The sequence below is a fragment of the Semicossyphus pulcher genome, unplaced genomic scaffold (assembly GCF_022749685.1).
Source record: "Semicossyphus pulcher isolate SPU_LCO1_2020_fin unplaced genomic scaffold, fSemPul1.0.p SCAF_6, whole genome shotgun sequence".
Classification (NCBI taxonomy): domain Eukaryota; kingdom Metazoa; phylum Chordata; class Actinopteri; order Labriformes; family Labridae; genus Semicossyphus; species Semicossyphus pulcher.
The window spans coordinates 18217148-18244300 of record NW_027211737.1 but is presented as its reverse complement, the minus strand read 5'-3'; the positions used below and the strand labels follow the sequence as shown (position 1 = coordinate 18244300).

At 43.4% G+C, this 27153-nt stretch overlaps 3 protein-coding genes across 4 annotated transcripts; 1 reads left to right on the top strand and 2 right to left on the bottom strand.

The window, feature by feature from the left end:
* Positions 1 to 844: 844 nt before the first annotated feature.
* iscua (iron-sulfur cluster assembly enzyme a) lies at positions 845 to 2513 on the bottom strand. The gene is made up of 5 exons (XM_069683251.1): positions 2382 to 2513; positions 2067 to 2180; positions 1864 to 1974; positions 1693 to 1771; positions 845 to 1400 (listed from the first exon to the last, which is right to left on the bottom strand). Exons 1-5 carry the CDS (start codon positions 2481 to 2483, stop codon positions 1309 to 1311), a joined length of 498 nt encoding a protein of 165 aa, XP_069539352.1. The 5' UTR covers positions 2484 to 2513; the 3' UTR covers positions 845 to 1308.
* Positions 2514 to 3070: 557 nt separating this feature from the next.
* On the top strand, positions 3071 to 11101 carry sart3 (spliceosome associated factor 3, U4/U6 recycling protein). 2 transcript variants are annotated; one of them, XM_069683571.1, is made up of 19 exons: positions 3071 to 3268; positions 4140 to 4266; positions 4355 to 4459; positions 4545 to 4729; positions 4866 to 4971; positions 5445 to 5569; positions 5677 to 5832; positions 6074 to 6212; positions 6449 to 6556; positions 6649 to 6726; positions 6818 to 6876; positions 7024 to 7133; positions 7219 to 7331; positions 7414 to 7490; positions 7582 to 7753; positions 7843 to 8300; positions 8505 to 8657; positions 8786 to 8973; positions 9059 to 11101. In XM_069683571.1, exons 1-19 carry the CDS (start codon positions 3071 to 3073, stop codon positions 9249 to 9251), a joined length of 2850 nt encoding a protein of 949 aa, XP_069539672.1. In that variant the 3' UTR covers positions 9252 to 11101. The 2 variants fall into 2 exon arrangements, with proteins under 2 accessions (XP_069539672.1, XP_069539673.1); XM_069683572.1 differs by having other exon boundaries at positions 3073 to 3268; positions 4140 to 4242.
* A 68-nt stretch (positions 11102 to 11169) lies between these two features.
* Positions 11170 to 13719, bottom strand: ficd (FIC domain protein adenylyltransferase). The gene is made up of 2 exons (XM_069683429.1): positions 13184 to 13719; positions 11170 to 12650 (listed from the first exon to the last, which is right to left on the bottom strand). Exons 1-2 carry the CDS (start codon positions 13452 to 13454, stop codon positions 11578 to 11580), a joined length of 1344 nt encoding a protein of 447 aa, XP_069539530.1. The 5' UTR covers positions 13455 to 13719; the 3' UTR covers positions 11170 to 11577.
* Between the last annotated feature and the right edge of the window lie 13434 nt (positions 13720 to 27153).

The window sequence follows — 27153 nt, the reverse complement described above, 5'->3', positions numbered from 1 at the left end:
AGGTCCTGAAGATCAACAGCAACTGCCTGCGTTCAGTCCCAGAGAGCGCCTTCGACGGCTTGCCTCGTCTCAGATCCGTGGACCTCAACAACAACCTGTGGGTGTGCGAGTGTGACATTTTGTACCTTTACCGCTGGCTGCTGAGCGGCAGGCTGAAGATGGCCACAGACCTGGTGTGCAATGAGCCCATTCATCTCGCTCACCGTCTGCTTCTGAACCTCTCTGTCATGGCCATCTGTCCCAGAGTCCTGAAGCCCGAGGAGAGGATGCAGCAGCCTGATATGGACTTCTCTTTAGTGGGGAGAAAGCTTGAGATGCTGACAGTGATACCCACAGGACCAAACTCAATTAAAAACAACTTTCCAGAGCAAATAACACAAGGAAATACAGTTGGACTGCTTTCAAAAGACGTTCCCAAGACTCGTGTATTACCTGACCACTTCTCTTTAGAGACCCTAACCTATGAGGAGTGTTTGTCCCTGAATAAAACACAATCCGTCAGCCCATCTCTTTTACAAACCACCACTTCTCTCCCGGATGAGGAGCAGATATGCAGAGACAATCTCACAGCCTGCTACCTTCACATAAATGCAACTGCTGCAGAGGAGAAAGAACCTTTGCTTTCAACAAACAGAGATGCAACCTGGCCCACTCCCAAACCACATCCATTCACACAACAAGACTCTGTTGTGGTCATTGCTCTGCTGGCTGTGTTGTGTGTGTTAGTAGCTCTCCTGATGCTGGCTGTGCTGCTTGTACTGAGACAGATAATTCTGCGGCAGCGGAGGGTGGCTCCGCTCGATGTTAGGTCGGGTGGATGACATCAGCAAAGACAGTCTGAAAATGTGTTTTAAGTGTTTAATTCACAACAGTCTCATATAACATTCTGTATAATGTTTTTGTATTTGCACATAGAGGTTGGCTTTAATGCTTTTTCAAACTGAATGTCTCTCCACGAGGGACCAAAGATTTTATACAATCAAGCCAAATAAAACCTTAACGCCAAAAATATACAAAACAAAACACATCCCAACCAACCCCAAAAAGTGTCCTGCTCCTTGGTTCAAATTAAATTCACCATGAAACGTGGACTCAGCATAATTAAGAAACTATAATTATCTGTTGAAAAAAAAAAAGCCCCGACACCTGAACAATATTTATAAGATGTATGATAAGATTTTCACAGGGTTTAAAACTCCCAAAGACCTGATGTAGTTTTATGGTAGCTCAATCTTCCAAACTGCTCTGCATTGATTTCAGAGCAGGTATTGAGATGTGTGACAGACTCAGCTTGTTAAAAACAACGTATTAACTGGTGGCCTGTGCACGTTTCTCCTTCTTGTCCTGTTGTTTTATTCTGTAGTCTGACAGCGCTGCTTTTATGGCGTCTTCTGCGAGCACTGAGAGAAAAAGAAAAATAAGTTTAAAGAAACACTATTGAGTAAATATACAGGCAGGTGACACATTCTGGGACAACCATAAGAAATTAGCTGAAAGACTAAATTGAATATATTAATATATAGTTTAGCTTGAATGGGTGATTTTGCTCTCCACCAACATGATCATTTAAACACCAAATGAAGGGAAACATTTTAGGATAATGGAGCTAATTCATCAAATAGGGCAGCCAGGACTGCGGATGTTCTGGTTGCTTTCAGTTTCATTTCTATAACTGTTTTGCTTTTAACTTACTGGAGCAGTGAAGCTTGACTGGAGGAAGGCAGAGTTCTTTGGCAATGTCTGTGTTCCTGATCTTCAGAGCTTCATCAACCTAAAGCATGACATCAGACTTATCAGCTCCTCAACAACAAAAGCAGGACTTGTATTGGCATTGTTCTCTTTCTTTTCCTTGTGTCAACTCACCGACTTCCCCTTCACCCACTCTGTTGCTAGAGAACTGGAGGCAATGGCTGATCCACAGCCAAATGTCTTAAATTTAGCATCAGTAATCTTCCCGTTTTCGTCCACCTGGATCTGGAAACAACGTGGAGTCAAACACTTGGTTGTGCAATAGGAGGCAGAAAGTCATGGCAGCAGTGACCCCCTACTCTTGACCTCTCTCTTACCTGTAGTTTCATAACATCGCCACAGGCTGGTGCACCCACCAACCCCGTCCCCACATTCCTGCTGTTTTTGTCTAGAGAGCCCACATTTCTTGGGTTTTCATAGTGGTCCACCACCTTTAGGAGAGTCACAAACAAACAATGACATATTAATGATATGTTGAGTCATGTGTTACAAAGATAAGACGGAGCTAGTAAATGTAGCTGCACCTCCAGTCGGACAACACACGAGAGGCTATGCTAACTGTCAATAAAACTCTATAAGTATATGGGTTGGTATTTAATATGAGTTAACATCTTTAAAACACATTAACTTACCTTCTTGTGATATGAGCAGAGAGCATTCAGCTGCGGGCTGAATAACCTCCTGCTAAATAACAACAGCGAGGACGCAGAGTTTCGTAAGGAGACCATCGCCATGTTCAGATACCGATAATGAACGGAAATCAACGAGTCCACACGAGTGAAGACGACGACTCTTTGTTGACAAACAAGTGAAGAAGAAAGGCTTCACGGGTTAATGAGCCCCCTCCAGCGGCTTACAGCAGCCGTTACATGTCAGGGGATCCACGGAGGGTTTTTTTTCTTTTTCCAAAGTTGTATTTCTTTACATGAGTTACAGTGCTGTAAAGATACATCGACAATCGTTTTAACATAAAAGACGAGTAAAAAAAATACAAATAAAACAAACACATAAGTTATAGGAAAAGAAAGAGCAAATAAAAAAAAGGATGCCTGGGGTCAAAATAAATTAATAAGAAAACAGCTTAAATGAAAACATTAAATTTGGAGCACAGGTTTGCAAATTTAATAGCATTTTTGTTTTGATAATGAACCTCATCAACAAAATTGTCTTGACATGTAATTCTATTTCTTTCTTTAAAGTAAAGAAATTAGGTTTTACTTTAGCAAAGGATCCTCGGAGGGTCCAGTCAGTGACAGGCTCCTCCTCTCACGACGCTCCTCCGGGCTCGTTAGGCTGTTACCAGGCAGACAGCCTTTCCAACATGGCAGCGTCAAGCAACGCAGAGCAAACGCAGTTGCAAGATATGGAAGAGGAAGATGCAGGGATGGAGGAGAGGGAGATGGAGTCGGACGAAGAGGACGAGGAGGGCATGGGAATAGAAAATTCAGACGATGAAGAGGACGATACGTCGGAAGATGAGAAAGAAAATGAAGCTGAAATTCAACGGTTGGAGGAGCAGGTAATTAACAACAACGCAGCCAGGCTGAGTTAACGCTAACTAACGTTAGCCGACGAGCTAACGAGAATGAATGGAGGTAAACACAGCCAGACACTACATGTCACCAGCGTTTGAGCTGCTCCGTCTGTTCTCTGCCCCAATAGAGACTGAATATATCGATTATAATTTGTCATCCAAAACAATTAAATGAGCGCGTGTGATACGACGTCATTAACATAGCTGTCGTGATTAGCTGTGGTGCTAATCTGTGATGCTAGTGGCTTGTCTCGTGTGACACGCGCCTTTTTTTTTTACACTAAGGTTACCTGAGCAGCTTTCAAGGAAGTTAGAAACAAAGCACATGTGTAAATATCAAGTACACGCTGTTCTAACTTTAATGGGTGTCACGTGGAAGATGTTTGATTCAAACCCTACGGATTTATAACATAGTTTATAACGTCACTGCAACGTTACCCATGTAACACTCAGGTGTTTTTATTTATTATTTAACCTTTATTTAACCAGGTAGTCCCATTAAGATTAAGAATCTCATTTTCAAGGGAAGCCTTGGACAATTCAGCAGCAAAAAACAAAAAGTTGCAGACAGACGTACAAACAGGGACAAATTAAAAAAAGAAAAGAAAGTTGTACAAGGTGTAATTGGTACAGCTAGCTCAATTTTTTGAGAAAGCTGTATAAAGGTTATAATTTTCAGTTTTAATTGAAAGCTTTAAAGATGGCTAAAGATACCAAAAATGCTATCTTCTATCAATTAGTGTTTACGTACAGCGGAAATAGCATAATTTTTTGTGTTGTCAAACAAGTGGGATTTATAAATCAGTAATTTTTTGTGAAATGTCTCACCCCCTTTTGTGTTTGTGGGATTTTTCAGCTGTCAATCAATGCTTTCGACTACAATTGTCACGTGGATCTCATCAAACTACTGAAGCAGGAGGGAGAGCTTTTTCGTCTGCGAAAGGCCCGGCAGAAGATGAGTGAGCTTTTCCCACTCACTGAAGGTTGGTGGATGTCTGATAAAGTTTGGGGGTCAGTTGACAGCCGCTCAGTATGATGTGCACCTAAACCACATTCTGTTAAATCCTCCAGAGATCTGGCTAGACTGGCTCAAGGATGAGATCCGCCTGACTGAGGAGGAGCCAAACCGGGAGAAAGTATATGAACTCTTTGAGAAAGCTGTAAAAGACTACATCTGTGAGAGCACCACACCATAGTGCCTGCTTTTGATTTGACATTGACTCTTTTCATGATCTTAACACTTAATTCTCCTCATAACCAGGTCCAGAAATCTGGCTTGAGTATGCTCAGTATTCAATCGGTGGCATGGGCTCACAGGGTGGGATAGACAAGGTGAGATCCATCTTTGAGAGAGCTGTGACAGCTGTGGGGCTTCACATGACCAAGGGACAGACGGTGTGGGAGGCGTATAGAGAGTTTGAGAACGCCATCCTCTCTACAGTACAGGTTTGTTAGTAATGGTTGTATCATTATTGCTTGCTTTTAAATGATAATCCGCTCTCTAAACTCTGAATAAATCCTTATGCTGCATTGAATTCCTTTGATGTTTTGACATCATTTTCTTTGCTGCATTTCCCCTCAGCCTCCCCCTGGCAGGATTCCCAGCCGTGAGGAGCAGGAGCTGCTGAACACTCAGCTTGGGAGAATCCATACACTGTTTCGCCGCCAGCTGGCCATCCCCTTAATGGGTGAGCATGACTCCTCTCCTGTCCAGACGGCTGCTCTAAAATGGGCAGCCTTCCTGTAGTGAGGGGCCATATGTCCACCTGAGAAACTGTGAAATACCTTATTTATAAAGAGGAGGCTGCCCTGTGGGATAAGTCACGTGTGGCACGGCTGTGAAGAGGATTTTGGAAATGCCATTCAGATTTAGCAAGAAAAGAATCTCTCCATGTTTCTGTTTGATGCAGGAGTAGTGAGAGAGCGCCAGATGGCCCAGTATAGTTTTTTTTGGCCCTGCTGAATGAAGATTAGCTGTCTGTAATTTTTGTAACCGTTTCTAATCCGAACTTCTCACTCTGTTATATTTGTTTAGTTTCTTCACTTCTCAGTGTTGCTCTTTTCATTATATAAAAACAATCTGTGGTATACTGTATGTATTCCTATTGACAATAATGAAATGTGCCTTTAAATGAAGAAAACGTGCTCTGTTGCTTTGTAGAAATGGAAGCCACCTATGCAGAGTATGAGGAGTGGTCTGAGAAAGGGGTGCCTGAGACTGTCACACATCAGTACAAGAAAGCTGTTCTGCAGATGGAGAAGTGCAAACCTTTTGAGGATTCACTGGTAATTCACCTGCTTTGATTTCTTTTTTAACTGAAACAGAATCTATTCTATTAAAGTGCACAGCTTTTTGCAGTATATAACATCTACATGCTGTTGTCTTGCTGCAGATGGTAGCAGAACCTCCTAAGCTGGCAGAGTATCAGACTTACATCGACTTTGAACTAAAGGAGGGCGACCCAGCGCGGGTTCAGATAACCTTTGAGCGGACACTGGCGGAGAACTGCCTGGTACCAGACATGTGGGCAAAATACACCACTTACCTGGTGAGTATGGGTCAGCGTTAGGCATGGTGCTGTCTTAAAAAGTTCCCAGTCAGTCTGTTTTGTTTGCTGTTAGAGTTTGACTTGTTGCACAAGCCGTTACCTCCCCCTCTGACTGCTTTTACTCCAGGCCCAGATTTTGCCGAATCCAGCGTCTGTGTATTAAAGGGTCTCTAAAGCTATACATCTTTTAGCTTCTATTTGATTATTTTAACTGTTTTGTTATTATCTCGCTGCTCTACAGGATCGTCAGCTGAAGATCAAAGACTTGGTTCTCTCCAGTCATGAACGTGCTGTCAGGAACTGCCCCTGGACCATGGGCCTGTGGAAGAGTTACCTGATGGCTCTGGAGAGGCACGGCACTGACCACCCCACCGTCTCAGGTAACAAGCCGGTCCGAATATGAATCGGTTGCTTTTTTCAGGAAGTTTATGTGTTTGTTATTCAAGGGTTTTAAAGTTTTATACACATGTATTCACAAACCATGAATGTATGAGAGCCACGACTATGTTAATTATAATTTTAAATACTAATCCTCTTATAGGGATGTACGACTGGCCCTTATTTTGGTATATTTATAGTTTCGCCTCATCATGTCGTTTCTTTGTCTTCCCAACAGATGTTTTTGAAAAGGCGCTGAATGCTGGTTTCATTCAAGCGACAGATTATGTGGAAATTTGGCAGGCGTTCCTCGACTACCTGAGGAGACGTGTGGATTTCAGCAAAGGTGAGAGCAGTTGAAACCAAACTTATCTTTGTGTTTTGTATCTCTAAGATTCCCTCATTGTTCCCGTGCTTATGATGTTTCCTCTTTTGCAGAATCAAGTAAAGAGTTGGAGGAATTACGAGGAGCTTTCTCCCGGTCTATAGACTACATGAAGCAGGATGTTGAAGAAAGTAAGTGGAGTGGATCGTCAGACTGATGTTTGTTTTTCTTTGGTGTTCTCTGTTTGGTTTTCAGATGATTCATTGTTTTATGTCCCTGTAGGGTTTGGTGAAAGCGGAGATCCTTCTTGTCTCATAATGCAGATCTGGGCACGGATAGAGGTAAGCAGTGTTACCATGACGGCCATGTGTGTGATAATCTTTGTGTGTTTGGTGGTATAAGGAATGCGACGATAATTATATAGAAAAGAAACCTGAATGTCACATTGTAATAGAGAAAAGTCATCTTTATTTTGTCCTCCCCACCAGGCCCTCCACTGCAAGAACATCCAAAAGGCCAGAGAGCTGTGGGACAGCATCATGACGAAGGGGAATGCCAAATTTGCCAACATGTGGCTGGAGTACTATAACCTTGAAAGGTCTGTTGATTAACTTCTGATGCCTTTGGGATTAATCATTAAGCCAACACTTGTATAGTTTCCCTAATTTTTACTTTATCTGCAGGTCTTACGGCGACCCTGTTCACTGTCGGAAAGCTCTCCACAGAGCAGTACAGTGCACGTCAGACTACCCTGAGCATGTGAGTGAAGTCCTGCTCACCTTCGAGAGGGTGGAAGGTGAGTACCAATATCAGGATCATAGTTTACATAGAAAACATATTCATGACTTACAGCATGTCCCTATTTATAACATCCCCAGGTTCTCTGGAGGACTGGGACGTGGCAGTGCAGAAGACGGAGACCCGGCTGAACAGGATTAATGAGCAAAGAGCAAAGGTAGGAGCACATATCAGCATTGTACAAGGTGAGTGTCATTCATCATTTAGCTGCTTTAGGCTAATGTTACCATGTTGTGGCCATCTGTTAGGTGGCCGAGAAAGAAGCCAACCTGGCTCGCCAAGAGGAGGAGAGAGCTGATCAGCGGCGGAAGGCCAAGTCAGAGAAGAAGGCTCACAAGAAGGTCCAGAAGGGAACTCGAGCCGGGGAGAAGAGGAAAGCGGAGCAGGATGATTATCATGATGAGTGGAATGAGGACCCTGGTAAATACAGAGAGAACCTTTTTAATTTAAGGAAAAAATACACTCAAAAAAGGAAGTCTTTCCTAATCTTTGTGTTCCCTCTGTGACAGAACAAGCTCCCAAAAGGCACAGAGGAAACGGAGACCATGCCACAGAGGAATCCATGGAGACAGAGGCAGGACTGTTTGGGAAGAACGCTCCCCCCGGCTATAAACCTGGTCCACCTGGAGGTAAAAAGGCCCAACAAGGAGTTCCAGCAGCTGCCCTGAGGCAGAGCGATGACAAGCCAGAGCTCCGCAACGACAACAGCAGCGTCTTCATCAGCAATCTGGCTTACACACTGGAGGAGCCAGAGGCAAAGCTCAGGACGCAGTTCGAAACCTGCGGCCCCATCAAACAGATTCGCCCCATCTTCAGCAACAAGGGGACGTTCAAAGGCTACTGCTACGTACAGTTTGAATCTCCAGTGTCTGTCAATGAAGCCCTGAAGCTGGACAGACGGGAGGTGGAGGGCAGGCCCATGTTTGTGTCACCGTGTGTCGACAAAAACAAGAATCCCGACTTTAAGGTAAATATGAACACAGGTTGACATGTTAGTTTTTCATTATAATTAGAGTATCTGCAGGTCAAGTATAGTATTAAAAAGGTGGTTGATCCTAAAAATGTAAGGTAAAAACCTTTAAATCTTAAGTTCTTAAGGTCTAAAGAAGTCTAAAATAAACTTGGAGGAACCCTGAAATGAAATAGACCAATCACATCATTGTCCCTGTAGATGTTCAAATACAACACATCCATGGAGAAGCAGAAAATCTTCATCTCTGGGCTGCCGTTCTCCTGCACTAAAGAGCAACTGGAGGAAATCTGCAAAAGTCACGGCACTGTCAGAGAAGTTCGTCTGGTCACGTATCGCTCAGGAAAACCCAAGGTGAGGCTTAATGAGGAGGACTGTGTCCAGATGTTTGTCATCCTGATCCAATGATCACCATCTTTGACCAATCGGATGCTGAGCTGGGGATAGAGTCAGCTGCTGATGTATTTACCTTCTCTCTGCAGGGTCTGGCTTATGTCGAGTTTGCAGATGAAGCTCAGGCCTCTCTGGCAGTTCTGAAAATGGACGGCGTAGAAGTAGAGGGCAACAAGATCTCTGTTGCTATTAGCAACCCTCCTCGCAGAAACATGATGGATAAACCTGGTTCCAGCAGGCTCTCGGGAGACATCATGCCTCGCCAGGTCTATGGATCGTAAGTTCATTGACTCATGTCTCAACTGAATGTTCTAAAAGTCACACATGTAACTGCACAGAAATAATGTTTTTTCTTTTTCCAGGAGAGGAAGAGGACGCACCCAGCTCTCACTTCTCCCGCGCTCCCTGCACCGACAGAGCACGCCTGTAAGCAAAGTGGAGAACGGGACAGCAGCTGATAAGATGCAGACAACAGGCAGCACGGCAGCGAACGCAGCTGGAGAGACGAAACCTTTGTCAAATTCAGACTTTGCCAGAATGCTTCTCAGTAAGTGAGAGGACGAGCGAGAGGATTACGACCGCCTTCACACTGACAGCCATCTTGTGTCCTTACAAATTAGTGTTGTGATTTCTCTGTGATTGGTCACCTGGCTTCCCTTTAATCTTGGTCTCGTCATCTGTTCTGCCTTAATCCCTGAGTTCTTGCCCTCCATCACAACCATTTCAACAAGACTTTCCATCAGTGTGGCAGACGTTTGTTTCATTTGGTTTGTTTTAAGGTGGCTTGCAGGCTGTTTTATAAAAAAAAAGTGTATGATATTTGTGTGTAAATATACTGTACCTAAAATCATTCGCCTCATCGTTCTTCTGTTGTGTCATGTGAAAGGGATCTGGGGGAAGCATATGGGAGTATTTTTGTAAAGAGTCGAAAACAGCCAAACTTGTGAATGTGGTGTAAAAAGGCTGTAAGCAAAAGTTCAGATGTGTTGTAACATAGTGTGTGTGTGTGTGTGTGTGTGTGTGTGTGTGTGTGTGAAGGAGAGAGAGAAATAGAGTTGGATGTGTGTGTGTGTGTGTGTGTGTGTGATGTGTATTCTTTAGATTTGTATTTTAGGAAATCTAAGATCTTGTCTTATTTCGACCTTTTGAGGGCGTGACAAACAAGGCTAGCAGTAATTATTTTCTGACTGTTTAGTAAAACTAATTCATTACTTTTTATACATATTACCATCTCTGGTTTGCCGTTTACCATTAATCATCAAGATTATAATGAATATTATGATGATAGAGTGCCCAGCAATTAAGTATTAATTGGCTTAATCTTGTGATTACAATATGAAATCTGCTTTCATGTCACGTCACACTGCTAAAGCGCATTATCAGTTGTATTTTAAGAACTACGGTTTCATGCTATCATCACTTTCATCACTGTTTGAGTGACCTGTCTGTTCAGGCTAAAAACCTCCGCCATCAAACCCCCAGTGTTGTTTTCAGTCTGGTTTAACCACATTCCCACTTTTCACCTTGTAACATTCAAAGAGTGCACATGTAAGCAGGACGTTACCGACGCTCAAGAAATGTCTCTGGCTGCTTTGGTTGTGAAACATCCACGTGTAATGTTTTTGTGCTTTAGTTTGAAGGGGTTCAAATTTTAGGCAAATATTACCACCATTTGCAATTTGGGTTTAAGATTATTGATTGGACAAATCTCAAGTTTTTTCAAGGTTTTCCTGTAAGAGTCCACTAATACAAGAGAAGACATTAAAAATGTGCTAAGAGTTGAAATAAATATGGTTTGGACCTGGCGTCAGTAGAGTTTCACCCTGTGAATGAACCTGCCCGAGGCACAGTGAGCCGACAGCTCTTCAGTACTCGCACGTTATTTAGCTCTGCAGCTGCTTCTACACGAGAGGAGAGAATCTATGCAGTTTCTCCATTTCACTATTTCCATGTTAGGAGTCCACCAGTCATTCTCTTTTCTTGTTTGGATATTAACTGTTGTGTACATAATGTTCAGTAAAATATTTCAAAAAAGGTCAACATAGTTTGTAACAGATATAAATCTAAGTTTTAAAACAGATGGGATATAAGCTATATGTATTGCTCTCACCACAGTGGCCTAATAAAAAAAAACATCTAAATATGTTCTCTAGAAGTCACCCTCTGTTTTATGTTCGGTACTAAGATGTGGTGTGTGTGTGCATTGCTGTTTGTATCATTTCAAGTCAGTGTTTTGAATTTGATCTAGAGATAGTTATTACATTGCTATTTGGTTAGTTACAGTATTTGTTTTCCTGCCTGTTGCATTATCTATCCTTGTGTTTTTGGTTCTTGTACAAAAAAAAGGAAATGTCTTTTTTCTGTCAAAATGTTTTTTTAAATAAAGTTATATAAATCATCTTTGATCCCACTATGAAGCATCCGTCTTGATTCATTCTGAGAAACACAAAAACTCAATTACAGATAATAGAAGACTTTTATTTTAAAACAGAATAAATTAGAAAATAAAGGAAAGTGCTTTACAGTGTTAGGAGACATCATCTGTATCCCAAAGGTAATTAGGTTCACACACTGTACACTCAAGTCAATGACATGGTCAGAAAGCTTTCACTCCCAACATCACCTGTAGTCAAAGTGCAGATTGTATTTTGATGGGATCTGAGATGTATTATAAATCCTATGCACTTTAGATCCTAAACCAGATATTAGTTAAAAATCCTGCAGCATTTTCAATGAATCCAGCAGAACCCACATTGGTATAGCTGATGAATGGCAATTCAACAACTTACAACAGGATTGTTATTGAAGAGCTTATAAATGATGAAAAAATCCCTTCCTGCATCCTAGCATCTCATATTCCCTTTCTCCTCCAGTGTCAGGCTCAGTTGTGGATGGGGATGGTCTGTTTGCAGTCGGGACAGGCCTGGTCGGCTCCCGGCAGCCCCACAGCGTGTTCTGTCGTAGAGATCAACAATGTGTCCAATGTGATCTCTGTACATTTGGCTATAAAGCGAATAAAGGGCCGCACGTCACCCTCATTGGCTGTGTCTAGAGCTGAGTAATACTCAGCTCTTTGTTCCTTCCGTATTGTGATTGGGGGGTAACGAGCTTGCATGAGCACAAGATTCATGAGCAGCCGGGATGTGCGTCCGTTGCCGTCTACGAATGGGTGCACGTACACCAGTTTATAGTGGGCCAGAGCTGCGTACTCCACAGGGTGCAGCTGCAGGGCCTCGTCGGAGTTGAGCCACTGAACCAGCTCCTGCATGTGTCTCTGCAGGTCCTGAGGGTGGGGCGGGATGTGGTGGCCCACAAACACCTGGTTGGTGCGCAGCCTCCCTCCCTCCACAGGGTCTACGTAGCCGAGCACCCGGCGGTGAATCTCCAGGATGTCACTGACGGTCATGGTTCCTGTTCTGGACAGCAGGGTGGTGTTGATGTACTTCATGGCTGCATCCACGCCGATGGCCTCGTTCTGCTCCTGCAGGCTCTTTCCTGGGACGGCGTAACGCGTCTCAATGATGTGACGAATCTCAGACAGAGTGAGTGTGCTGCCTTCAATGGCCACCGTGTGGTAGATGTGGTGATAGTAGGTTTCCTCCATCACTCGGCGGAGTGCAGAGTTGCCTTTAGGAATGGACATAAGCCGACGCACCTTACTGTCGATGATGCCAAAGTAACGCTGGTCGATCTCCTCCACCAAGGGCAGAGTGCGGTCTCTGCTGACCAGAGCTCTCTCGTTACATGGTGAGATGGCCAAGGCTTTGGTGTAGAGGTGGTCCGCCTGGACGATGTCCTCCTCCTCCAGGATGGTCCCCAGCTCCGTCAGGGCGTCCACAAAGCCTGGATTCATGCTAAGTGCATGCACCAGCAGCTTGTGAGCCTTCTCCCGCTTCCCCAGTTTCTTCATCTCCTGAGCCTGCTGCAGCGCTGCTTTGGCCTCCAGCTCCATCTCTGCAATCACAGTATGAAGGACGTCAACTCCAACACAAGTCAAACAGAACAGAGGAAACAGAACAGCAGGTGTGTTCAATAAGTGGGGTGGTCAATATTGACAATATCATGCATCCTGCTAACCTTATTACAGTAGGTAACATCAAACATAAAATGTTATTTTACACCCCAATGCAAAGATAATCTTCAGCTGATATTTTCAAGAACTTCAAAAGTGATTTAGAAAATAGGAGACAAAATTATGTGGTTGTAACTTGTAATATGACTTGCTATTTTTTACTGCTCTTTTATTCGTTGTCCATCACCACCACAAAGACATAAACTGCAAAGTATGAAATTTACAAACAATATGAAACAAAGAAAAGACAAAAATGATCAAATGACTAACTGATTTACTATTTTAGTACATTGGAAAGGGACATTGAAGGAAATCCTCATGTGGTCTTTATTTATGCAGTACTGAACATGAATCAACATATGTTACCGTTTTAATGTGAGCTTGAGAGAATAAGTACACAGCATCCTGTCTGTACCTTTGCTTGGCTTGGACCTCTGAGGCAGCAGATCAAGGGCAGTGAAGGAGACAGTGAGGCTGGTGGACTGCACAGCTGGGGTCTGCTGGGAGCCTCCCCACAGCTGGCAGCGAAGCTGGGCGAGGCCCTTTAGGGCGGCGCAGCACTGGTCCTCGACCCCCACCAGGGGCATCAGGATGGCCACCAGAGAGCCGAGGAGAACACATAGCAACGGGCCCCATCCTCCGAGGAGGCGGCCGCTGGTGTAACGCAACACCGTCACAGCTGCCATGATGATCCCAAGTTAGCGCCTCCATCCTCTGGTGTCACGGCCCCCCATGCACCCCAGCTAGGTGAGCTGAAGGCTGGCTGACAGGAGGGAAAACACGGTCAACATGACAGCTTGGAGTCACCGACACAGCTGTGGAAATTCAGATAGGTCACCCAACGTTTACAGCACGAACATTAGCTAACGTTAGCTAGCTGCTTCCGGTCACATTTATGTGACTCTAAGCTAAAGCTCTTAAACGCCGACGAAATTACCGATTAGACTGCGATTTGTTTCTTCCCAGCGTCAGCACAGTTGTGTACAATATAGACACATAATCGACTTCCTTGGTACGTGCGAACATCCTGGAATATAATTGGTCAGAATAATATTAAAGGTCGCCGCCGATTGGCTGAAAACGCAGCAACACAAGAAATGGTTCGTAGCAGTCCGTGATTGGCTGAAACAGAAACATTGACGCTCTACGTTTAGCCTTTCAGGTAACTTGCCACGCACAATGTACAAAAGATGTTCCCTTCAGGAAAAGCAACCGAAACATCGTAATTTTTTATGCAATTCGAAATGTTTGTTTGTAGTCGTGCTAATTAAATTGTGTTTCCTTGTTTTAATGCCTGAGTAAAACGACTTTTTACATTTAACTTCAGTCAATATGTAAATATAAATGTACCATTATTTATTTTACATTTTTGGTTCACATTTTACTTACTTTTCTTATATTTACTAATTTATGGTTGCTATTGTAATTTTTGCAGTGTTTTCCTGTGACTATTGTCCATTCAGATTGTTATTTTGCTCAAATTGTGACTGTAGCCTGTCAGACAGACGTGATATTTTTGTAATTCACAGGAAGAATAACAAGGGAGGTTTTATTGAGGCTAAAAAGGTCCCATGTATATCTGCATCACATATCTGGCTCCTACAGCTGAAGAGTTGATGATGACTGAACATGGCATTTGACAAATCTTTGTTGGGTTGTTTTCAAAATAAACGGGTATTACCATCACTTTGCTACCAGTTTTCCTTCTTTCATCATCTTATTGCAAATGAACGAACAAACAGAAGAGGGCAGCATTGCTCTGTTATGCTAATTTCAAAGTCGTAGTCCAGTGAATCCTCTGAAGACTGCAGTAGAATTCCTAGCCCCAAAGGCAGTATAATGAAGATTTAGTCTTATGCCGTCTAGTTTTTAGATGCAATAAAACTGACATGTTATCGTTTGTCATTGTTTAATACCTTCCTCAGCCTTTTAGTCTACCTCCTCCTATTATCTGTTAGTTCCATTTACACCTGTCCTTCATGTTATCAGTTTTATTTTTGTCTATATTTATTAAAAGCTTTTATACATTTATATGCCTCCTCTAGTTATAGTGTAAATGCCTTTAGAGAAATTAGCACCATCTGGGAGCAGCCTGTGCTGATGAGGATTGATTCCTGGCTGCGTGTCAAAGCCAACATTATTAGACATATCCTCAGCAGATGGCAGACTACCGCCTCTAAATAGCTGATATTCACAGACGCTGCGGCAGCACACTGTCACCGCAGAGAGAGTTATGAATGAACAACCATGTCGATGATGTTCAGTGCAGTGGAGATTCAGTAGGCCCATCTGAGATTTGGGGGTTTTGAATTTGTCAGGTAATGTTTCACAGTGTCCTCACAGAGAGCTCTGGAGCCGCACACTAACATGGTTTAACACCACAGAGTCCCTCTGTGCTGCTCCGACCCGCAGCAGTCTCACCTTGGAGGATAATAGAGCAGCCTGTTCGAGTGTGCTCGAGCTGCATTATTCTTTATTCCTTGTATTCAAGCGCTCTCTCACACACAGTTCTCAAAGCAAAGAGGAGGCTGCAGCAAGTTATAGCTACAGAGAGACTGCTTACATTGATGGCTCATTCTGTAAGAAGGTGAATGAAAGACATTATAAACAGAAGAAAGATGCTGCCAGTGGTTAACTGTGATGAGAGGAGGGAGACTATCTGCTTCTTGTTGGCTTCAGGCTCTGGATTTTATGTGCCTGTGGCTCAGATCAGACTCAGTGCAGTTTAATGCCACTGCACCAGGACACTTTTATTATTACTCTTTGGCAAGGAAGCAGCTTTCACTCCATAATGCATGAAAACAGGCATGTAGCCAGGTTGTTTTATAGCATTGAACAGCATCTGGGCATGTGCTGGAAAATTTTTTTAGAATGTAATAAACACAAGCTTAACAAAATCTGTCTCTCTTCAATAGAGTGAAGAAGCTGCACAGAGGAGAGCATACAGCAGATAAGGAAAGACTTCTCTGGGAATGAAGTTATCATCCACTTTAAACTCTGAACCTCACAGAAATGGTCATACTGTCTATCTTAGATCTGACCTCTTTTGGCCTGGTCATTTTAGTGTTCAGTGTGGATTTGAGCATTATCATCTTGGTCCTCCTGTCTGTGAGCCACTGCGGTGGTTGTGGTCCTTTATATTTTTTGTAGTCCTGTTTCAGCTTCTTCTCACTCTGACTTGTTTGGCGATGTGGACAATGTTGAGCTCAGACAACCGTAGAGATATCGTGGCGTACACTTTTTCGTTGTGGGTCGCCGTTTCCATGCTCAGCAAGGCCTTTACCTTGTCGAGGATCCATCTGTGGTAGGCTTTCTTGAGACTCCATCTCAAAGCACGGTGATAAACAATCTCGAAGCACGATGATAACAGTGAGCTTGCAGCTGCAGTCTTTTAAACATGGCCTGAAAATCCCTGGACCTTTGGAAAGTACCCCCCTCCGATCAGGGACTGTCGGGGGGTAAATCAATTACCCTGGGAGTAAGTTTAGACCCTGATTCTTGCAATCGAAACACACAGAATTACTCAAAAAATTCCAAGTTCCTGCTTTCGAAAAGCACCTTTACATCATAGTGCGCCCATGCAGAATGTGCGTTTATGTGTGTGTGTGTATGATCAGAGTAACTATTTGAAGTACTACAGGAAATTTGCCACATTGAAATGGAAAGAAAGCTACGAGCAGCCTGTTGCAACACAGCCCAAATAGTTGATTTTAACATAAGTCCCGCTCTGACAAGGCAAATAGCCAATCCTAGTTTAGGATGGGTTGTGGTTGCACTTAGGGTGGCCAATCAGATTTCAAATCGCCCTGTATCCGCCCTTGTCATTTTGTCTTAAGGTAAAATGGTCGCACAGAAGCAAACATCACTTCTGTTGCCTCCAACAAATGATCTGCTAAAACCCATAAAAGTCCTCTAAAAATGTCGGCTACAGTCTCTGTGTGTTATAAAGTATTTCAGAATCTGCTCTCATGCAGGAAAACAGGTGGGGAATGAGTCTGTGTTCTGTATTACTCTCTCCAAAGTAAAAGACTTCAGATTTTATGCTTCTTCACTTTGGCCTTGGATACAATCAATGCCAACCAGCTCACTGCAGCTCAGGAGGAGCAGGTTTGTTGAGTCACAAGTGCTGATTCAGCGGGGGCGATTTTGTTGTCAGACACAGTCCTGCAAAATATTTGTCTTTTATGTTTTATTTGAAGCAACAGCATCTCTTCACCGATGTGCATGTGGGGCCTCAGTCTGCAGACTTGACATTTAAAAGGGTCGTTCACTGTTTTTAAATGTCAAAGTCAGTTTACAGGCGGGAGGAGCACTACAGGAGCCTCTGAAAACAATTGTAAGTGTTTATAAGGGTCTTTGTCATATATATATAATATAATCCTGATGATGTCATCGTGATGTCACCAGGGTTATGTTAACTTCAGCTTGTCTACACATGTAATTAACAGACAACCTGAGTTAGAGGTAAATGGACACGGGTGTTTACTCTGCATGGAGGGTCTGAGGACAAGTGCCATTTGTTGCATTATGGGAAATGTAGGATTAGCACCAACACCTTTATTTCTCGCTACACTCACCGTCTTTAACTTTGGTCATATTGGCTCTACATTTGGTTTGAACCTTGACTAGTGAGATCTCCATATATGCCTCTACAATAATTCAATTTAACCTCTGCTGTAAATGAAAGGGACAAATATGGCAGCATGAGCCCCTGATGAAGGAGAAATGGTGATCTAAAATAAGCTGCCCTCTGGCCATATTGTGGACTCAATCTTTGCCCATCTGGCATCTGCTCACACGAGCTACAACCCTTCAGCTGTGGAAACAGAGTCTGTAGTTGAAGTCATTGATGAGCGCTAATTCTGCCGCACTGTTGATGCAATTAAATGCCTCACGTCACTTACGGGATTATTATCAGAATGTCTCAGTTTCTGGAGAAGATAGGCGTCTGTTATCTTTAACGCTTCTTTAAGTGTGCTTCTTATCTGCTGCGCCAGTGTTGTTAAATGACTGTGATGCAGGGAACACAGGTTTCTCATTAATCTGTGTAAAACAGTTGCATATCTTGCCGACTTCGTAAAGGAAAAGGTTGCTACAGCGTGATCCTCACACCATGTGACATGCTAACTTGAATCACACTCCAACGATGACCTGTCAAAGACTATTTAAATAACCACATGTCTTTCCACTTCTTGCTGGAACTGGGCTTCAAGAGAGAGAAAATCCATCTCCCCACCTTGAAAAGAAGCGACCTGTCAGGGCAGGAAATAAATCCCTCTGGCACAGGCTCCTCGCCTCCTCCTCTGCTGGCTCCTGCTCCTCTCTGCAGCCTGTGTGGGGCTGCAGTCTGCTCTCCTCTCTGTCTGAGGAGAGGCTTTGTTCTGGGTGACAGAGCCCGGTGTCAGAGATAGAGGATCTGGTTAGAGAGTCAGAGGGAGAGCGATGGTGGCTCTCTTACCTCTCCTAGGAGGCTCAGAAAAGAGGGATGAAGGGCTGTAAAACGGATGACAGAGAGTGAAGGAGAGCTGCAGCAAGTGCCCTCGAGTGTCCTCTCCAAAATGCAACATCCACACACACATTGGCAGACTAAAAAGTGATAATTTGGGAGATCAGGATGTCGTCTTTTCTCCCTCTCCAGAGGCTTGACTTTGGTGGCCCTCACCCTGTCCTGGAGTCCTGCCATGAAATCAGACAGATTAAAGCACCTGCAGCAAAATAACCAGATTACAGGCTTTTCACAACAACAGTAATCTGATGTCTCTTCTATCTCTCCCTCCGATCCAGCAGCCTGGTGAGCCTCACAGTGCATGCTGGGAGTCCCCTCTGCTGTCCGTGCTCAGAGCAGGTCAGAGGATAGTGAAGAGGCATGGCTGCCTCCTGCAGGTGATTACTGCAGCTCTGTGTGTACAGCTGGGAGAAGGCTGGGATGACAAAGTTTCTTCTGCTGGCTCCTGGGAGGGGCATGACACAAATATAGGTCTTTTAAAAAAAAAAACAGCAGGTAATTGGTTCAATTTTTATTATAAATGTGAGTCCCTTTAACAAGTTTGTCTTACACCACACGTAAGGAAACTAATGACATACAAACATTAAGCAGAACGATGGAGGTTCAGCTTCTATGACAGCTAATACTATCTGTTCCCCACAGCCGTCTGTCCGTCTCTGACATTAATACGTCAGTGTCTGCACGTGAGCTCAGGCAGACGAGTCCAGTCGGGCTCCAGAGTTTTAAGATACTGCAAACAACAGATGCTTTATGTTACAGTTGTCTGTTTAAGCTGTTTAAGCTTTCCGCCCCCACGCTGCTGCTCAGTCCCTTTGTGAACTCTGCTGCAAAACACTGCAAACACTCACAGCTATCACTCCTGTGTCTCAATATCTGACTGAACTCACATCTTACAGAGAGTCCACAGCACACAGTGACTCATACACCAGGATCATGCATAGTTGATTTAACAACATCAAAAAAGAGGAGGGTAGTGAGGATGCTTCGTCTCTGTGTCTTGCTGGCTAAAGCCTGCAGAGACTAGACGTGATTTATTTAACTTCTCTTCCTCTGTGTCCTTTCCCTCTTTGTCACAGGCCTCTAAAGGGAGATAATACACTAAATAAAGGGCTAAACAAGGACGCAGTATTTGTTTGGGGGCAAGTGCAAGCGTAATGTGTTCAACAGACTCATTTGTGCCTGTTTGTGAGATGCACTGATAACCCTGAGATTAGACCCTGCAGGAGGGGTCACCTGCTCGAGGCCTCAGGAGGGCCAACAGGTGTGTGAATGATCTGATGGAGAGACAGGAGACAGATATCATTAGGTGTAGGGGCAGCCATTAGCAGGGACCTCCCTCAGGCGCTTCCTGATGTCTCACTTATTAGCGCTCTTCCACGCCGAGATGTGTGTGTGCAGGCCGCCGGATCTGTCAAATGCAGCAATTCCAGCACTAACAGGCAAATCTTCCAGCACACAGGGATGACTCAGCACGTGTGGGCGGCTCATTATTTCCCTCACCCACGAGAGATGACTGGCCTGTGACTTTGTTTGGTTTCTTTGGTAACGTACACAGGGGAGAACAAAATAAAATCATTGCTCCTTATGACATGATAAAGTACGACACAATACTACCGGCTGATTGTGTTTGCTTATTTGTGCTCCCCTGAAACCGCGCGCTGTTAGCTGTTGTGTAACTTGTTTATCAGGCTGTGTAAATGCAGGCTGATGATTTTGTGGCAGAGGGAAAGTAATCACGCAGTCTGAGCGCTCTCACAGCCCCGGTTTGGATTGCTTTTTAAATGTGAAAATCTGCAGCCAATACACAAACAGTATTATGATCGTCAGTCATTTTGTCTGTGCAGAATGACTGCTGCCTGCACAAATCAACTGTTTTCTCATTGTGCTTTTAGTTTAGAGTTTCTTTCTAAGCAACTGTTCGGTGACACCTGAAGTAGACTCTATGTTGACTTCACACGCTTGTTTTTAGTCAAACTAGCTGTGTGTTAATATCAATGTCAATAATTTTGTTCATGACTTAATAACTGAAAAAAGAAATGACATTTTCCTTATTCTCAGCCCAATATTTTAGTGCTAGTTAGCAAACATGCTAACACGTCTTTCAGTCGAAATTCTCCCTCAGCCTACACGTGATGACTGGTTGATAGTGTACCCTTACGTAGCAGCCTCTGCCATCAGTGTCTGAATGCATGTGTGAAAGGGTGAATGTGGTCACAAGACTAGAAAAGCGCTATACAAGTACAGTCCATTTACCATTAGCGTGTCTTTGTTAGCATGTTAGCAAGCTTAGCTTAAAGGAGTTTTTTTTTACGTCCTCCCAGAACAGCGTCAGATATCATTTGCAGGTACCACTCTGAATGATTTGACAGACGTGTTCAAACTCAGAAGAAGGCCCAGTCAGTCCTGGATGATCCAAACCATCCGCTCTGCAAGGACTTCTTGTTGCTCCCGCCCGGCCGCAGATACACGCTGCAGGCATGCAGGGCAAACAGACTGAACAACTCCTCTGTTCCAACTGCCATTAGTCTGTTAAATAGGTCAAGGTGACATTTATGACATTTATTTATTTCCATCACCCTTTTAACAAATGTAGTGTTTTGTGATCTCCCATATATGTTTCTTATTATTTATCTCTACTCTATCTGTGACGGTTGTGTGGTAATGCTGGCTGTAAAACAAATTGCCCCTCTGGGATAATAGAGATATCCTTGTCCTTTGCAGCTGTGTTTTTTTTCCTTCTTCTTCAAATGCAAGTCACATTTTTGCTTGTTTTTTTCCCCACTTTTAAGTCAAACATTTCAAGTCAAATGGTAGCCTTTTCATGTGGCAAAATACCACATTCAGATGTGTCATCTAAAACCCAGCATGCTTCCTCATTCAACAGAACGATCAGTGTCTGTTGCTGGCTGCTGGTATTTGTGGTCCAAACGCATCGAACGCCGGCATCATCTGATTAATTATTGTGGGCCCATCTGGTGATCATACATGCACCCCATCTGCAGGCCGACTTCAGCTTATTAAACAAAAACAAATGGCCGGCGGCTCCTTCCTTTCCATCCTTCCTTTCTGCAAAGCGTCACATGTGCACGTTCTTCACGTCAGAATGAGGATGATGATGAAGCTGGGTGTCAGAGCTTCATCATCTGAGGCGTCAATGAGCTGCAGACTGAGGAAAGTTTCTCTCCTTGTTGAAACTTCCTCCAGATGATTATTTAACTAAACACTTTCACCACATCATCTAACTGTTAATATGGAGACACAACCTGACGTGACCCTGTGATAAGAGGCAGATCGCGGTGAGTCTGGGTCACTTTGAGGATTAATGTGAGGATTAGGTTTGTTAATTGACTTTTCAGTGCCACAGGATCCGTCTGATCACTCTAACAGGATTTAGACGGTTAAAAGGGGCACAGACGATCGCATCAAACCACACATCCAGAGCAATATTGGATTATCTTATAATAAAAGACATTTCTGCTATCCTATTAGTTCAATGTTCCAATCTGAAAGCTATTTTATTAGGATGTTTGTTAACAGTGAATATTTTTGTGTTGCATATCTTTTGGTTTTATTTTGTGTACACATGTCGCAGGAAGTAAAAAAGAAAGCAGCATCTCCGTACAAACACGTCAGATTTTCAGCGAGAGTAAGTGAGACGACCTTTTAATTGTCTGGTGCGGACATGTTACATTAAAGAAGATATTAAAACCTTCTGATGTATCTTTAATCTTTACCGCAGAGACGAGGGAGACTTCATACATTTACAAGCAACTTTAATGTTTTTAGACGCAAAACAAAAGTGATGCAGCAAAGAGAGAAAGAATGGGATGATGAACATTTATATCTGCATGACAGCATATTTTCATCATCAAAAAAGGCAGTACTGGCTTTATAAACAAATGATACGCTTTTATATTATTGTAATACTAATCAGCCAAAGGCTTAAACTCTGCATTCTGCACTTACTTTCCCTAAAGCTGCACACTGGTTTAAAGGTCAATCAATAATCACCGATACACACTGACCTTTCATTTGGCAACAAATTTGCCCCAAAGTCACCGCCTCCTTTAAAAGTAAAGAGGTCAAACACACAGATCACTGAAGCAGCCAGACTCTGCTCCTTCCAGTGTTTTAAGCTCTTTAGTTTTGGTACTGCTGTGTCACATGACCTCCTCTCCTGTCCGCATGCAGTCGTCCTCTGTCTGCTGCTTGTTGTTCAGACTTGCAAAGACAAACATTCACTTCTTCTCCATGTTTTATCTTTTTGTAGGATGAAAATCTTGTTGTTGTAAATTGTGGGGAAATAATTCAGGGATGGGGATGTAGTGCAGGTCCTGTCTTTGGGTCAAATCCTGTATATGTACAGGTTTTTCATGGAGCCATGTTGGTCCATCTGTGCACATATTGTTGGCCTACAACCAGCTCTAATCCTCCCGAGTATACAGTGTGTACATGTGTGTGTATACTATATGACTGGAGCCCCTGATTTGTGGTTTTCACCAGGATTGATCCCGTCACTTTGAATGATTAAAAAAAACACAAGGTACAGCCTCTACTGGGCCTGAGGAGTCGAGTAATGATGATGATGATGATGAAGAGAATATAGATTAAAAGCCTAATGTAGATGCATCCATTATCTATATCGCTTATCCTGTTCAGGGTCATGTGGGGGCTGGAGACAGTCACAGCTGTCATTGGGCGAGAGGCAGGGTACACCCTGGACTGACCGCCTGTCAATCACAGGGCTGACACATAGAGACAACCATTCGCACTCACAGGCAATTTTAGGGTCACTAATGAACCTGCATGTCTTTGGACTGTTGTACCCGGCAGAGACCCACGCATGCACCGGGAGAACATGCAAACTCCACATAGAAAGGCCCACTTCGTCCAAACCAGGATTCAAACTGAGAACCTTCAGCACTAACCACTGCACCACCGTGCAGCCCTAATGTACATCCAAGAGGACCATAAATACTCGCACATATGGGTGAGGTTCCTGAAAACATCTGGCATCGGTCACCTTAATAAGGCAGCATTTGAACCATTTGTGAAATAGTTCGGTTTAACCTCCACCGTGGCCATCTAATCTGGGCCAAACAATCATACAATGGAGGGAAAAGTTCACAAACATGTCAGACATGCCAGATTTCAGCCCAGAAAACAAAAGAAAAGTCTTCCTAGAAAGAGCTCGAACATTAAAACAAGCTGAACTGATGCAGATAAAACAGAAAACTGCAACTGAGCACTTTATAAATTAGATGAGTCAGCAGATTTTGTATGCGCTACACGAAACGTACTCTTACTGGGGCGCCGGTTTAGCTCTGTGGTTATTAATCGCACGTCCCTTGTACAGAGGCTACAGTCCTCGATGCGGTGGCCCCCAGGCTCGACAACCACCCTCGCTCCCTTGCCATGTTCTCATCCCCACTCTCTCTTTCCCTGTTTCGGACGCTATCCACTGTCCCCTCTCCTTCACATGACAGAAGTTTTGTATCCTGTGTGAAACCAAATATCGAAGTTGAGTTAATATTTTAACTCTAAACTCAATGTTTCCTATGCTTAACCTGGTAGTTTTGGAGCCTAAACCGAACCAAGGCGCGGTTAACGTAATAAAACGATCACAGTATGGTTAGGTGTAGGCATCAAAACTCCTTGGTTATGTTTATGGTGTAAAGATTAAGTCAACTTTTAGATTTAGTTATTTAGTTTCACACTCCTGACAGGGATAAATGCTAATGGCTTCGGTGTAGTAAGTAGGCAACGACACAGGGCAAGACTTCCTGTGAGGGCTCCATAATGAGAGCAAATAGCAGAAAGTAGACTTGTAGCACTAACGTTTCCCACAGGAGGTCCAAGGCAAACTGGAAACAAGACTATCCAGCACAGGATCAGTCTCTGTTAATCAGGTAAGGCAGCCATGGTTAGCTCCTGGTTGCTGGAATGGCTGTTTTTTGTTGGATACGTCCCAATATATTGGTGATATTATCTGTCAACTTTGGTTAGCTAAGCTCCAATGCTAAACACAAGTATGCTAGCATCAATCATCTTTGTTTTCATGTTCACCATCTAAGCTCAATGTGCATATATTTGCTAGCTAGCATCACAGCCTTTGAATTCTTTGTGCACCATGATGTCTTTCAGATTTGACAACAATCTATCCAAGTCTTTGAGATCTTACATTGAAAAACAAAAACAGCATTCCTCCCCTTTTTGTACGTTTCTGTCATCATGGCATCCCTTTAATAGTTACTGGTGGTCCTTAAGTCCAGACCAAAGTGGCTGACGGATGTTGCGGCGTAACCTTGAAAAAAATTCAACCCTTTTTTCCCCATTGCAAGCAAAAGCTAATAAGCGTAGCCCAAGCTTTAGAGGCGGACTGTTTTTTCCACACATCAAACTACTGACCTGTTTCAAAGAAGCTCGACTACTGTCGAGACAGCTCATGTAACATCCAGAGGAAATCAATGTTTGTGCAATTGGTAGTGGGCTGGAGTCCAGTGATTGACCTGCCAACATAACTCGCAGCTTTGTTGATGACCTGAATTAGCCAGTGGTGAAGTCAGTCAGACGTGAGTGCATCTATGAATACTAACATTTCTTGTTTATCCATACTTGGAGCAACACGACAGTAAATTGTCTTTTAAGGGAAGAGATTGCTGACGTTTTCATACAACAAAATGGAACATGGGTCAATAGTCGGATTGGCTGCTGGTAACAGTCTGTCTCCTCAAACAGATTTTACCGATCATTACCAGACCGGTGTGGTGCCCTGAGTAGGCCAAGTCTCCAACCACATGGCCCATAAAACACTAACAATTTAGGGAAACCGATAAGACTGACCTGATGAGTGTTGTTCAGCTTATGAACATTTCTGTCATACTGGCAACAAATTGTCAACTGGGAACACTTCCATGTTTTTTGACCTCCAGGCCGCGATGTGGTTAGTTTTGTCATGTGAAAATGTCACGGCTGCTGCCGCTGGCTGACAGACTCAAAAGTGCTGACAGTCAATAACATTTTAAGTACCGCGTTAGCTACCCAATGCTGGTCAATATCCTGTCTCCCTTTGTTCTCTACAGTTCAGTCACACCACTGATCCTGCACTTGTTCACTTGTCACAGGGCCTATACAAAGTATAGTACAGGCCACCTTGCAAGTGAAAGATATATTTAAACACTAGTTGGTAATAAAAATACTTAATTATCCAATAGTTTGTTAAAAACTCATGTATTGATGTTATTTGCCTTATGCCATCTACCTGCTGACACGACAGCACGACGAGGACGCTGATGAGCTTTACAGTAAGGCTGCGTTTCTAAGAATAACTGCTGTACACTGAGAAGTATACATCCTCAATTCCTGAGGTTAATGCCACTTCTTTGCTCCACGGATCATTTCAGCACGATAAGTATCTGTTCCTCATATTATGCCTCAAAGACTCCATTTGAGTCCTCATTGTGGAGGTCGATTTCAGGTAAACAGATTTATGTCATTACTGCTGCATCTCTGCTCCTCTCTTATCTGTGTGATGGCTCTCCAGCAGAAGACACTAATGTAGTGATAGAGCTCAAGTTCCTTTAAAATGCAATTCAAACGGCACACCGGCTGACAGAAGTGCAACCTGATACTGTACGGCAGACCACCCTGCAGGGGAGGAGGGGGAGGCCGGGCCTGATAGAAAAATATAGTGGCTTGTTGCAGGTTTGAAAGCATAAAAAACACAGATGATTGGTTCAGACATATTTCACACAGGAAATTGAAGCCAGCAGACAAATTATATATAACACACAATCAGATAATAGACCATGCAATCTTTGAACTGTATGCATCCATCGGAGCTGAGTTAAAGGATTAGTAATATTGAAAACCATGACCGCTGCAGCGCCATGGAAACAGCAGATTTAAAGTCATAACGTCAGAGTTTTATAGAAATAGAAACACACAGTTTCATTTCCTGAAAACGTCTAAAGCTGACATTCACCACCTGACTCATAGAGAACCCTGAACTCTTATTTTGCAGAGTAATATGGTAACACTTTATAACACAGCTCTCAATGCATCTCTCATCATCTGGTTCGCGGTGTCGTCGTGGAGAAGATCAGCGACCACATCACCAAGGTGTCAGAAGATAAGGTTCATTAGGGTCATTGCATCATTTAAATTTTGCATTGTAAATTGCATTGCATGTGTTGTAGCATTGGTGCCAGACTGGGTATCAGACTGGTGTCACTTCTACTGATGTTAATGGAGCATGCACTCCACTATCATCCGTCATATCTGTGTCAGTTCCTATTTGACTATATATAGGCTAATATGTGTTGCATGGACGAGCTTTCGTGCCATGAGCGTCTGCATTGCTGGATGATCATGCATGCTAGGAGCCAATTTTAAAATGTTTCTTATTTCTCTTCCTGTTCTTACACCATTCCAACGAATAAAGATGATGACATATACAATACATTCCTGGAGCGTGGCTGTTAGTTGCCTGTTGAAGGCCGGCCTGTACCAATGTTGTCACGACTGCCACGAGCACATGCCATGATCGCAGATCACAAATGTGAAATGTGCTTTTTTGGGCCTTTGCCTTTATTCGATAGGACAGTGCTATAGAGTCAGAGCTATGGGAAGAGAGAGAGGGGACGACATGCCGCAAAGGGCCGAGGGTCGGAGTTGAATCAGGGGCCTCTGAGCCTCTGTACAGGGGGCGTGTGCTTTAACTAAAGAATACAAAACACCCTTCAAAAGGTAAAGTGCAGACTTAGTGTATTTATTCACTGCAATTTGGTGTCAGTTTCACAGAGTTTGTCACAAACAATGTACGTGTTTACAGACTGTAAAAACAGATTTTTAATTAGAGAGTGGCTGGCGCATCTCCT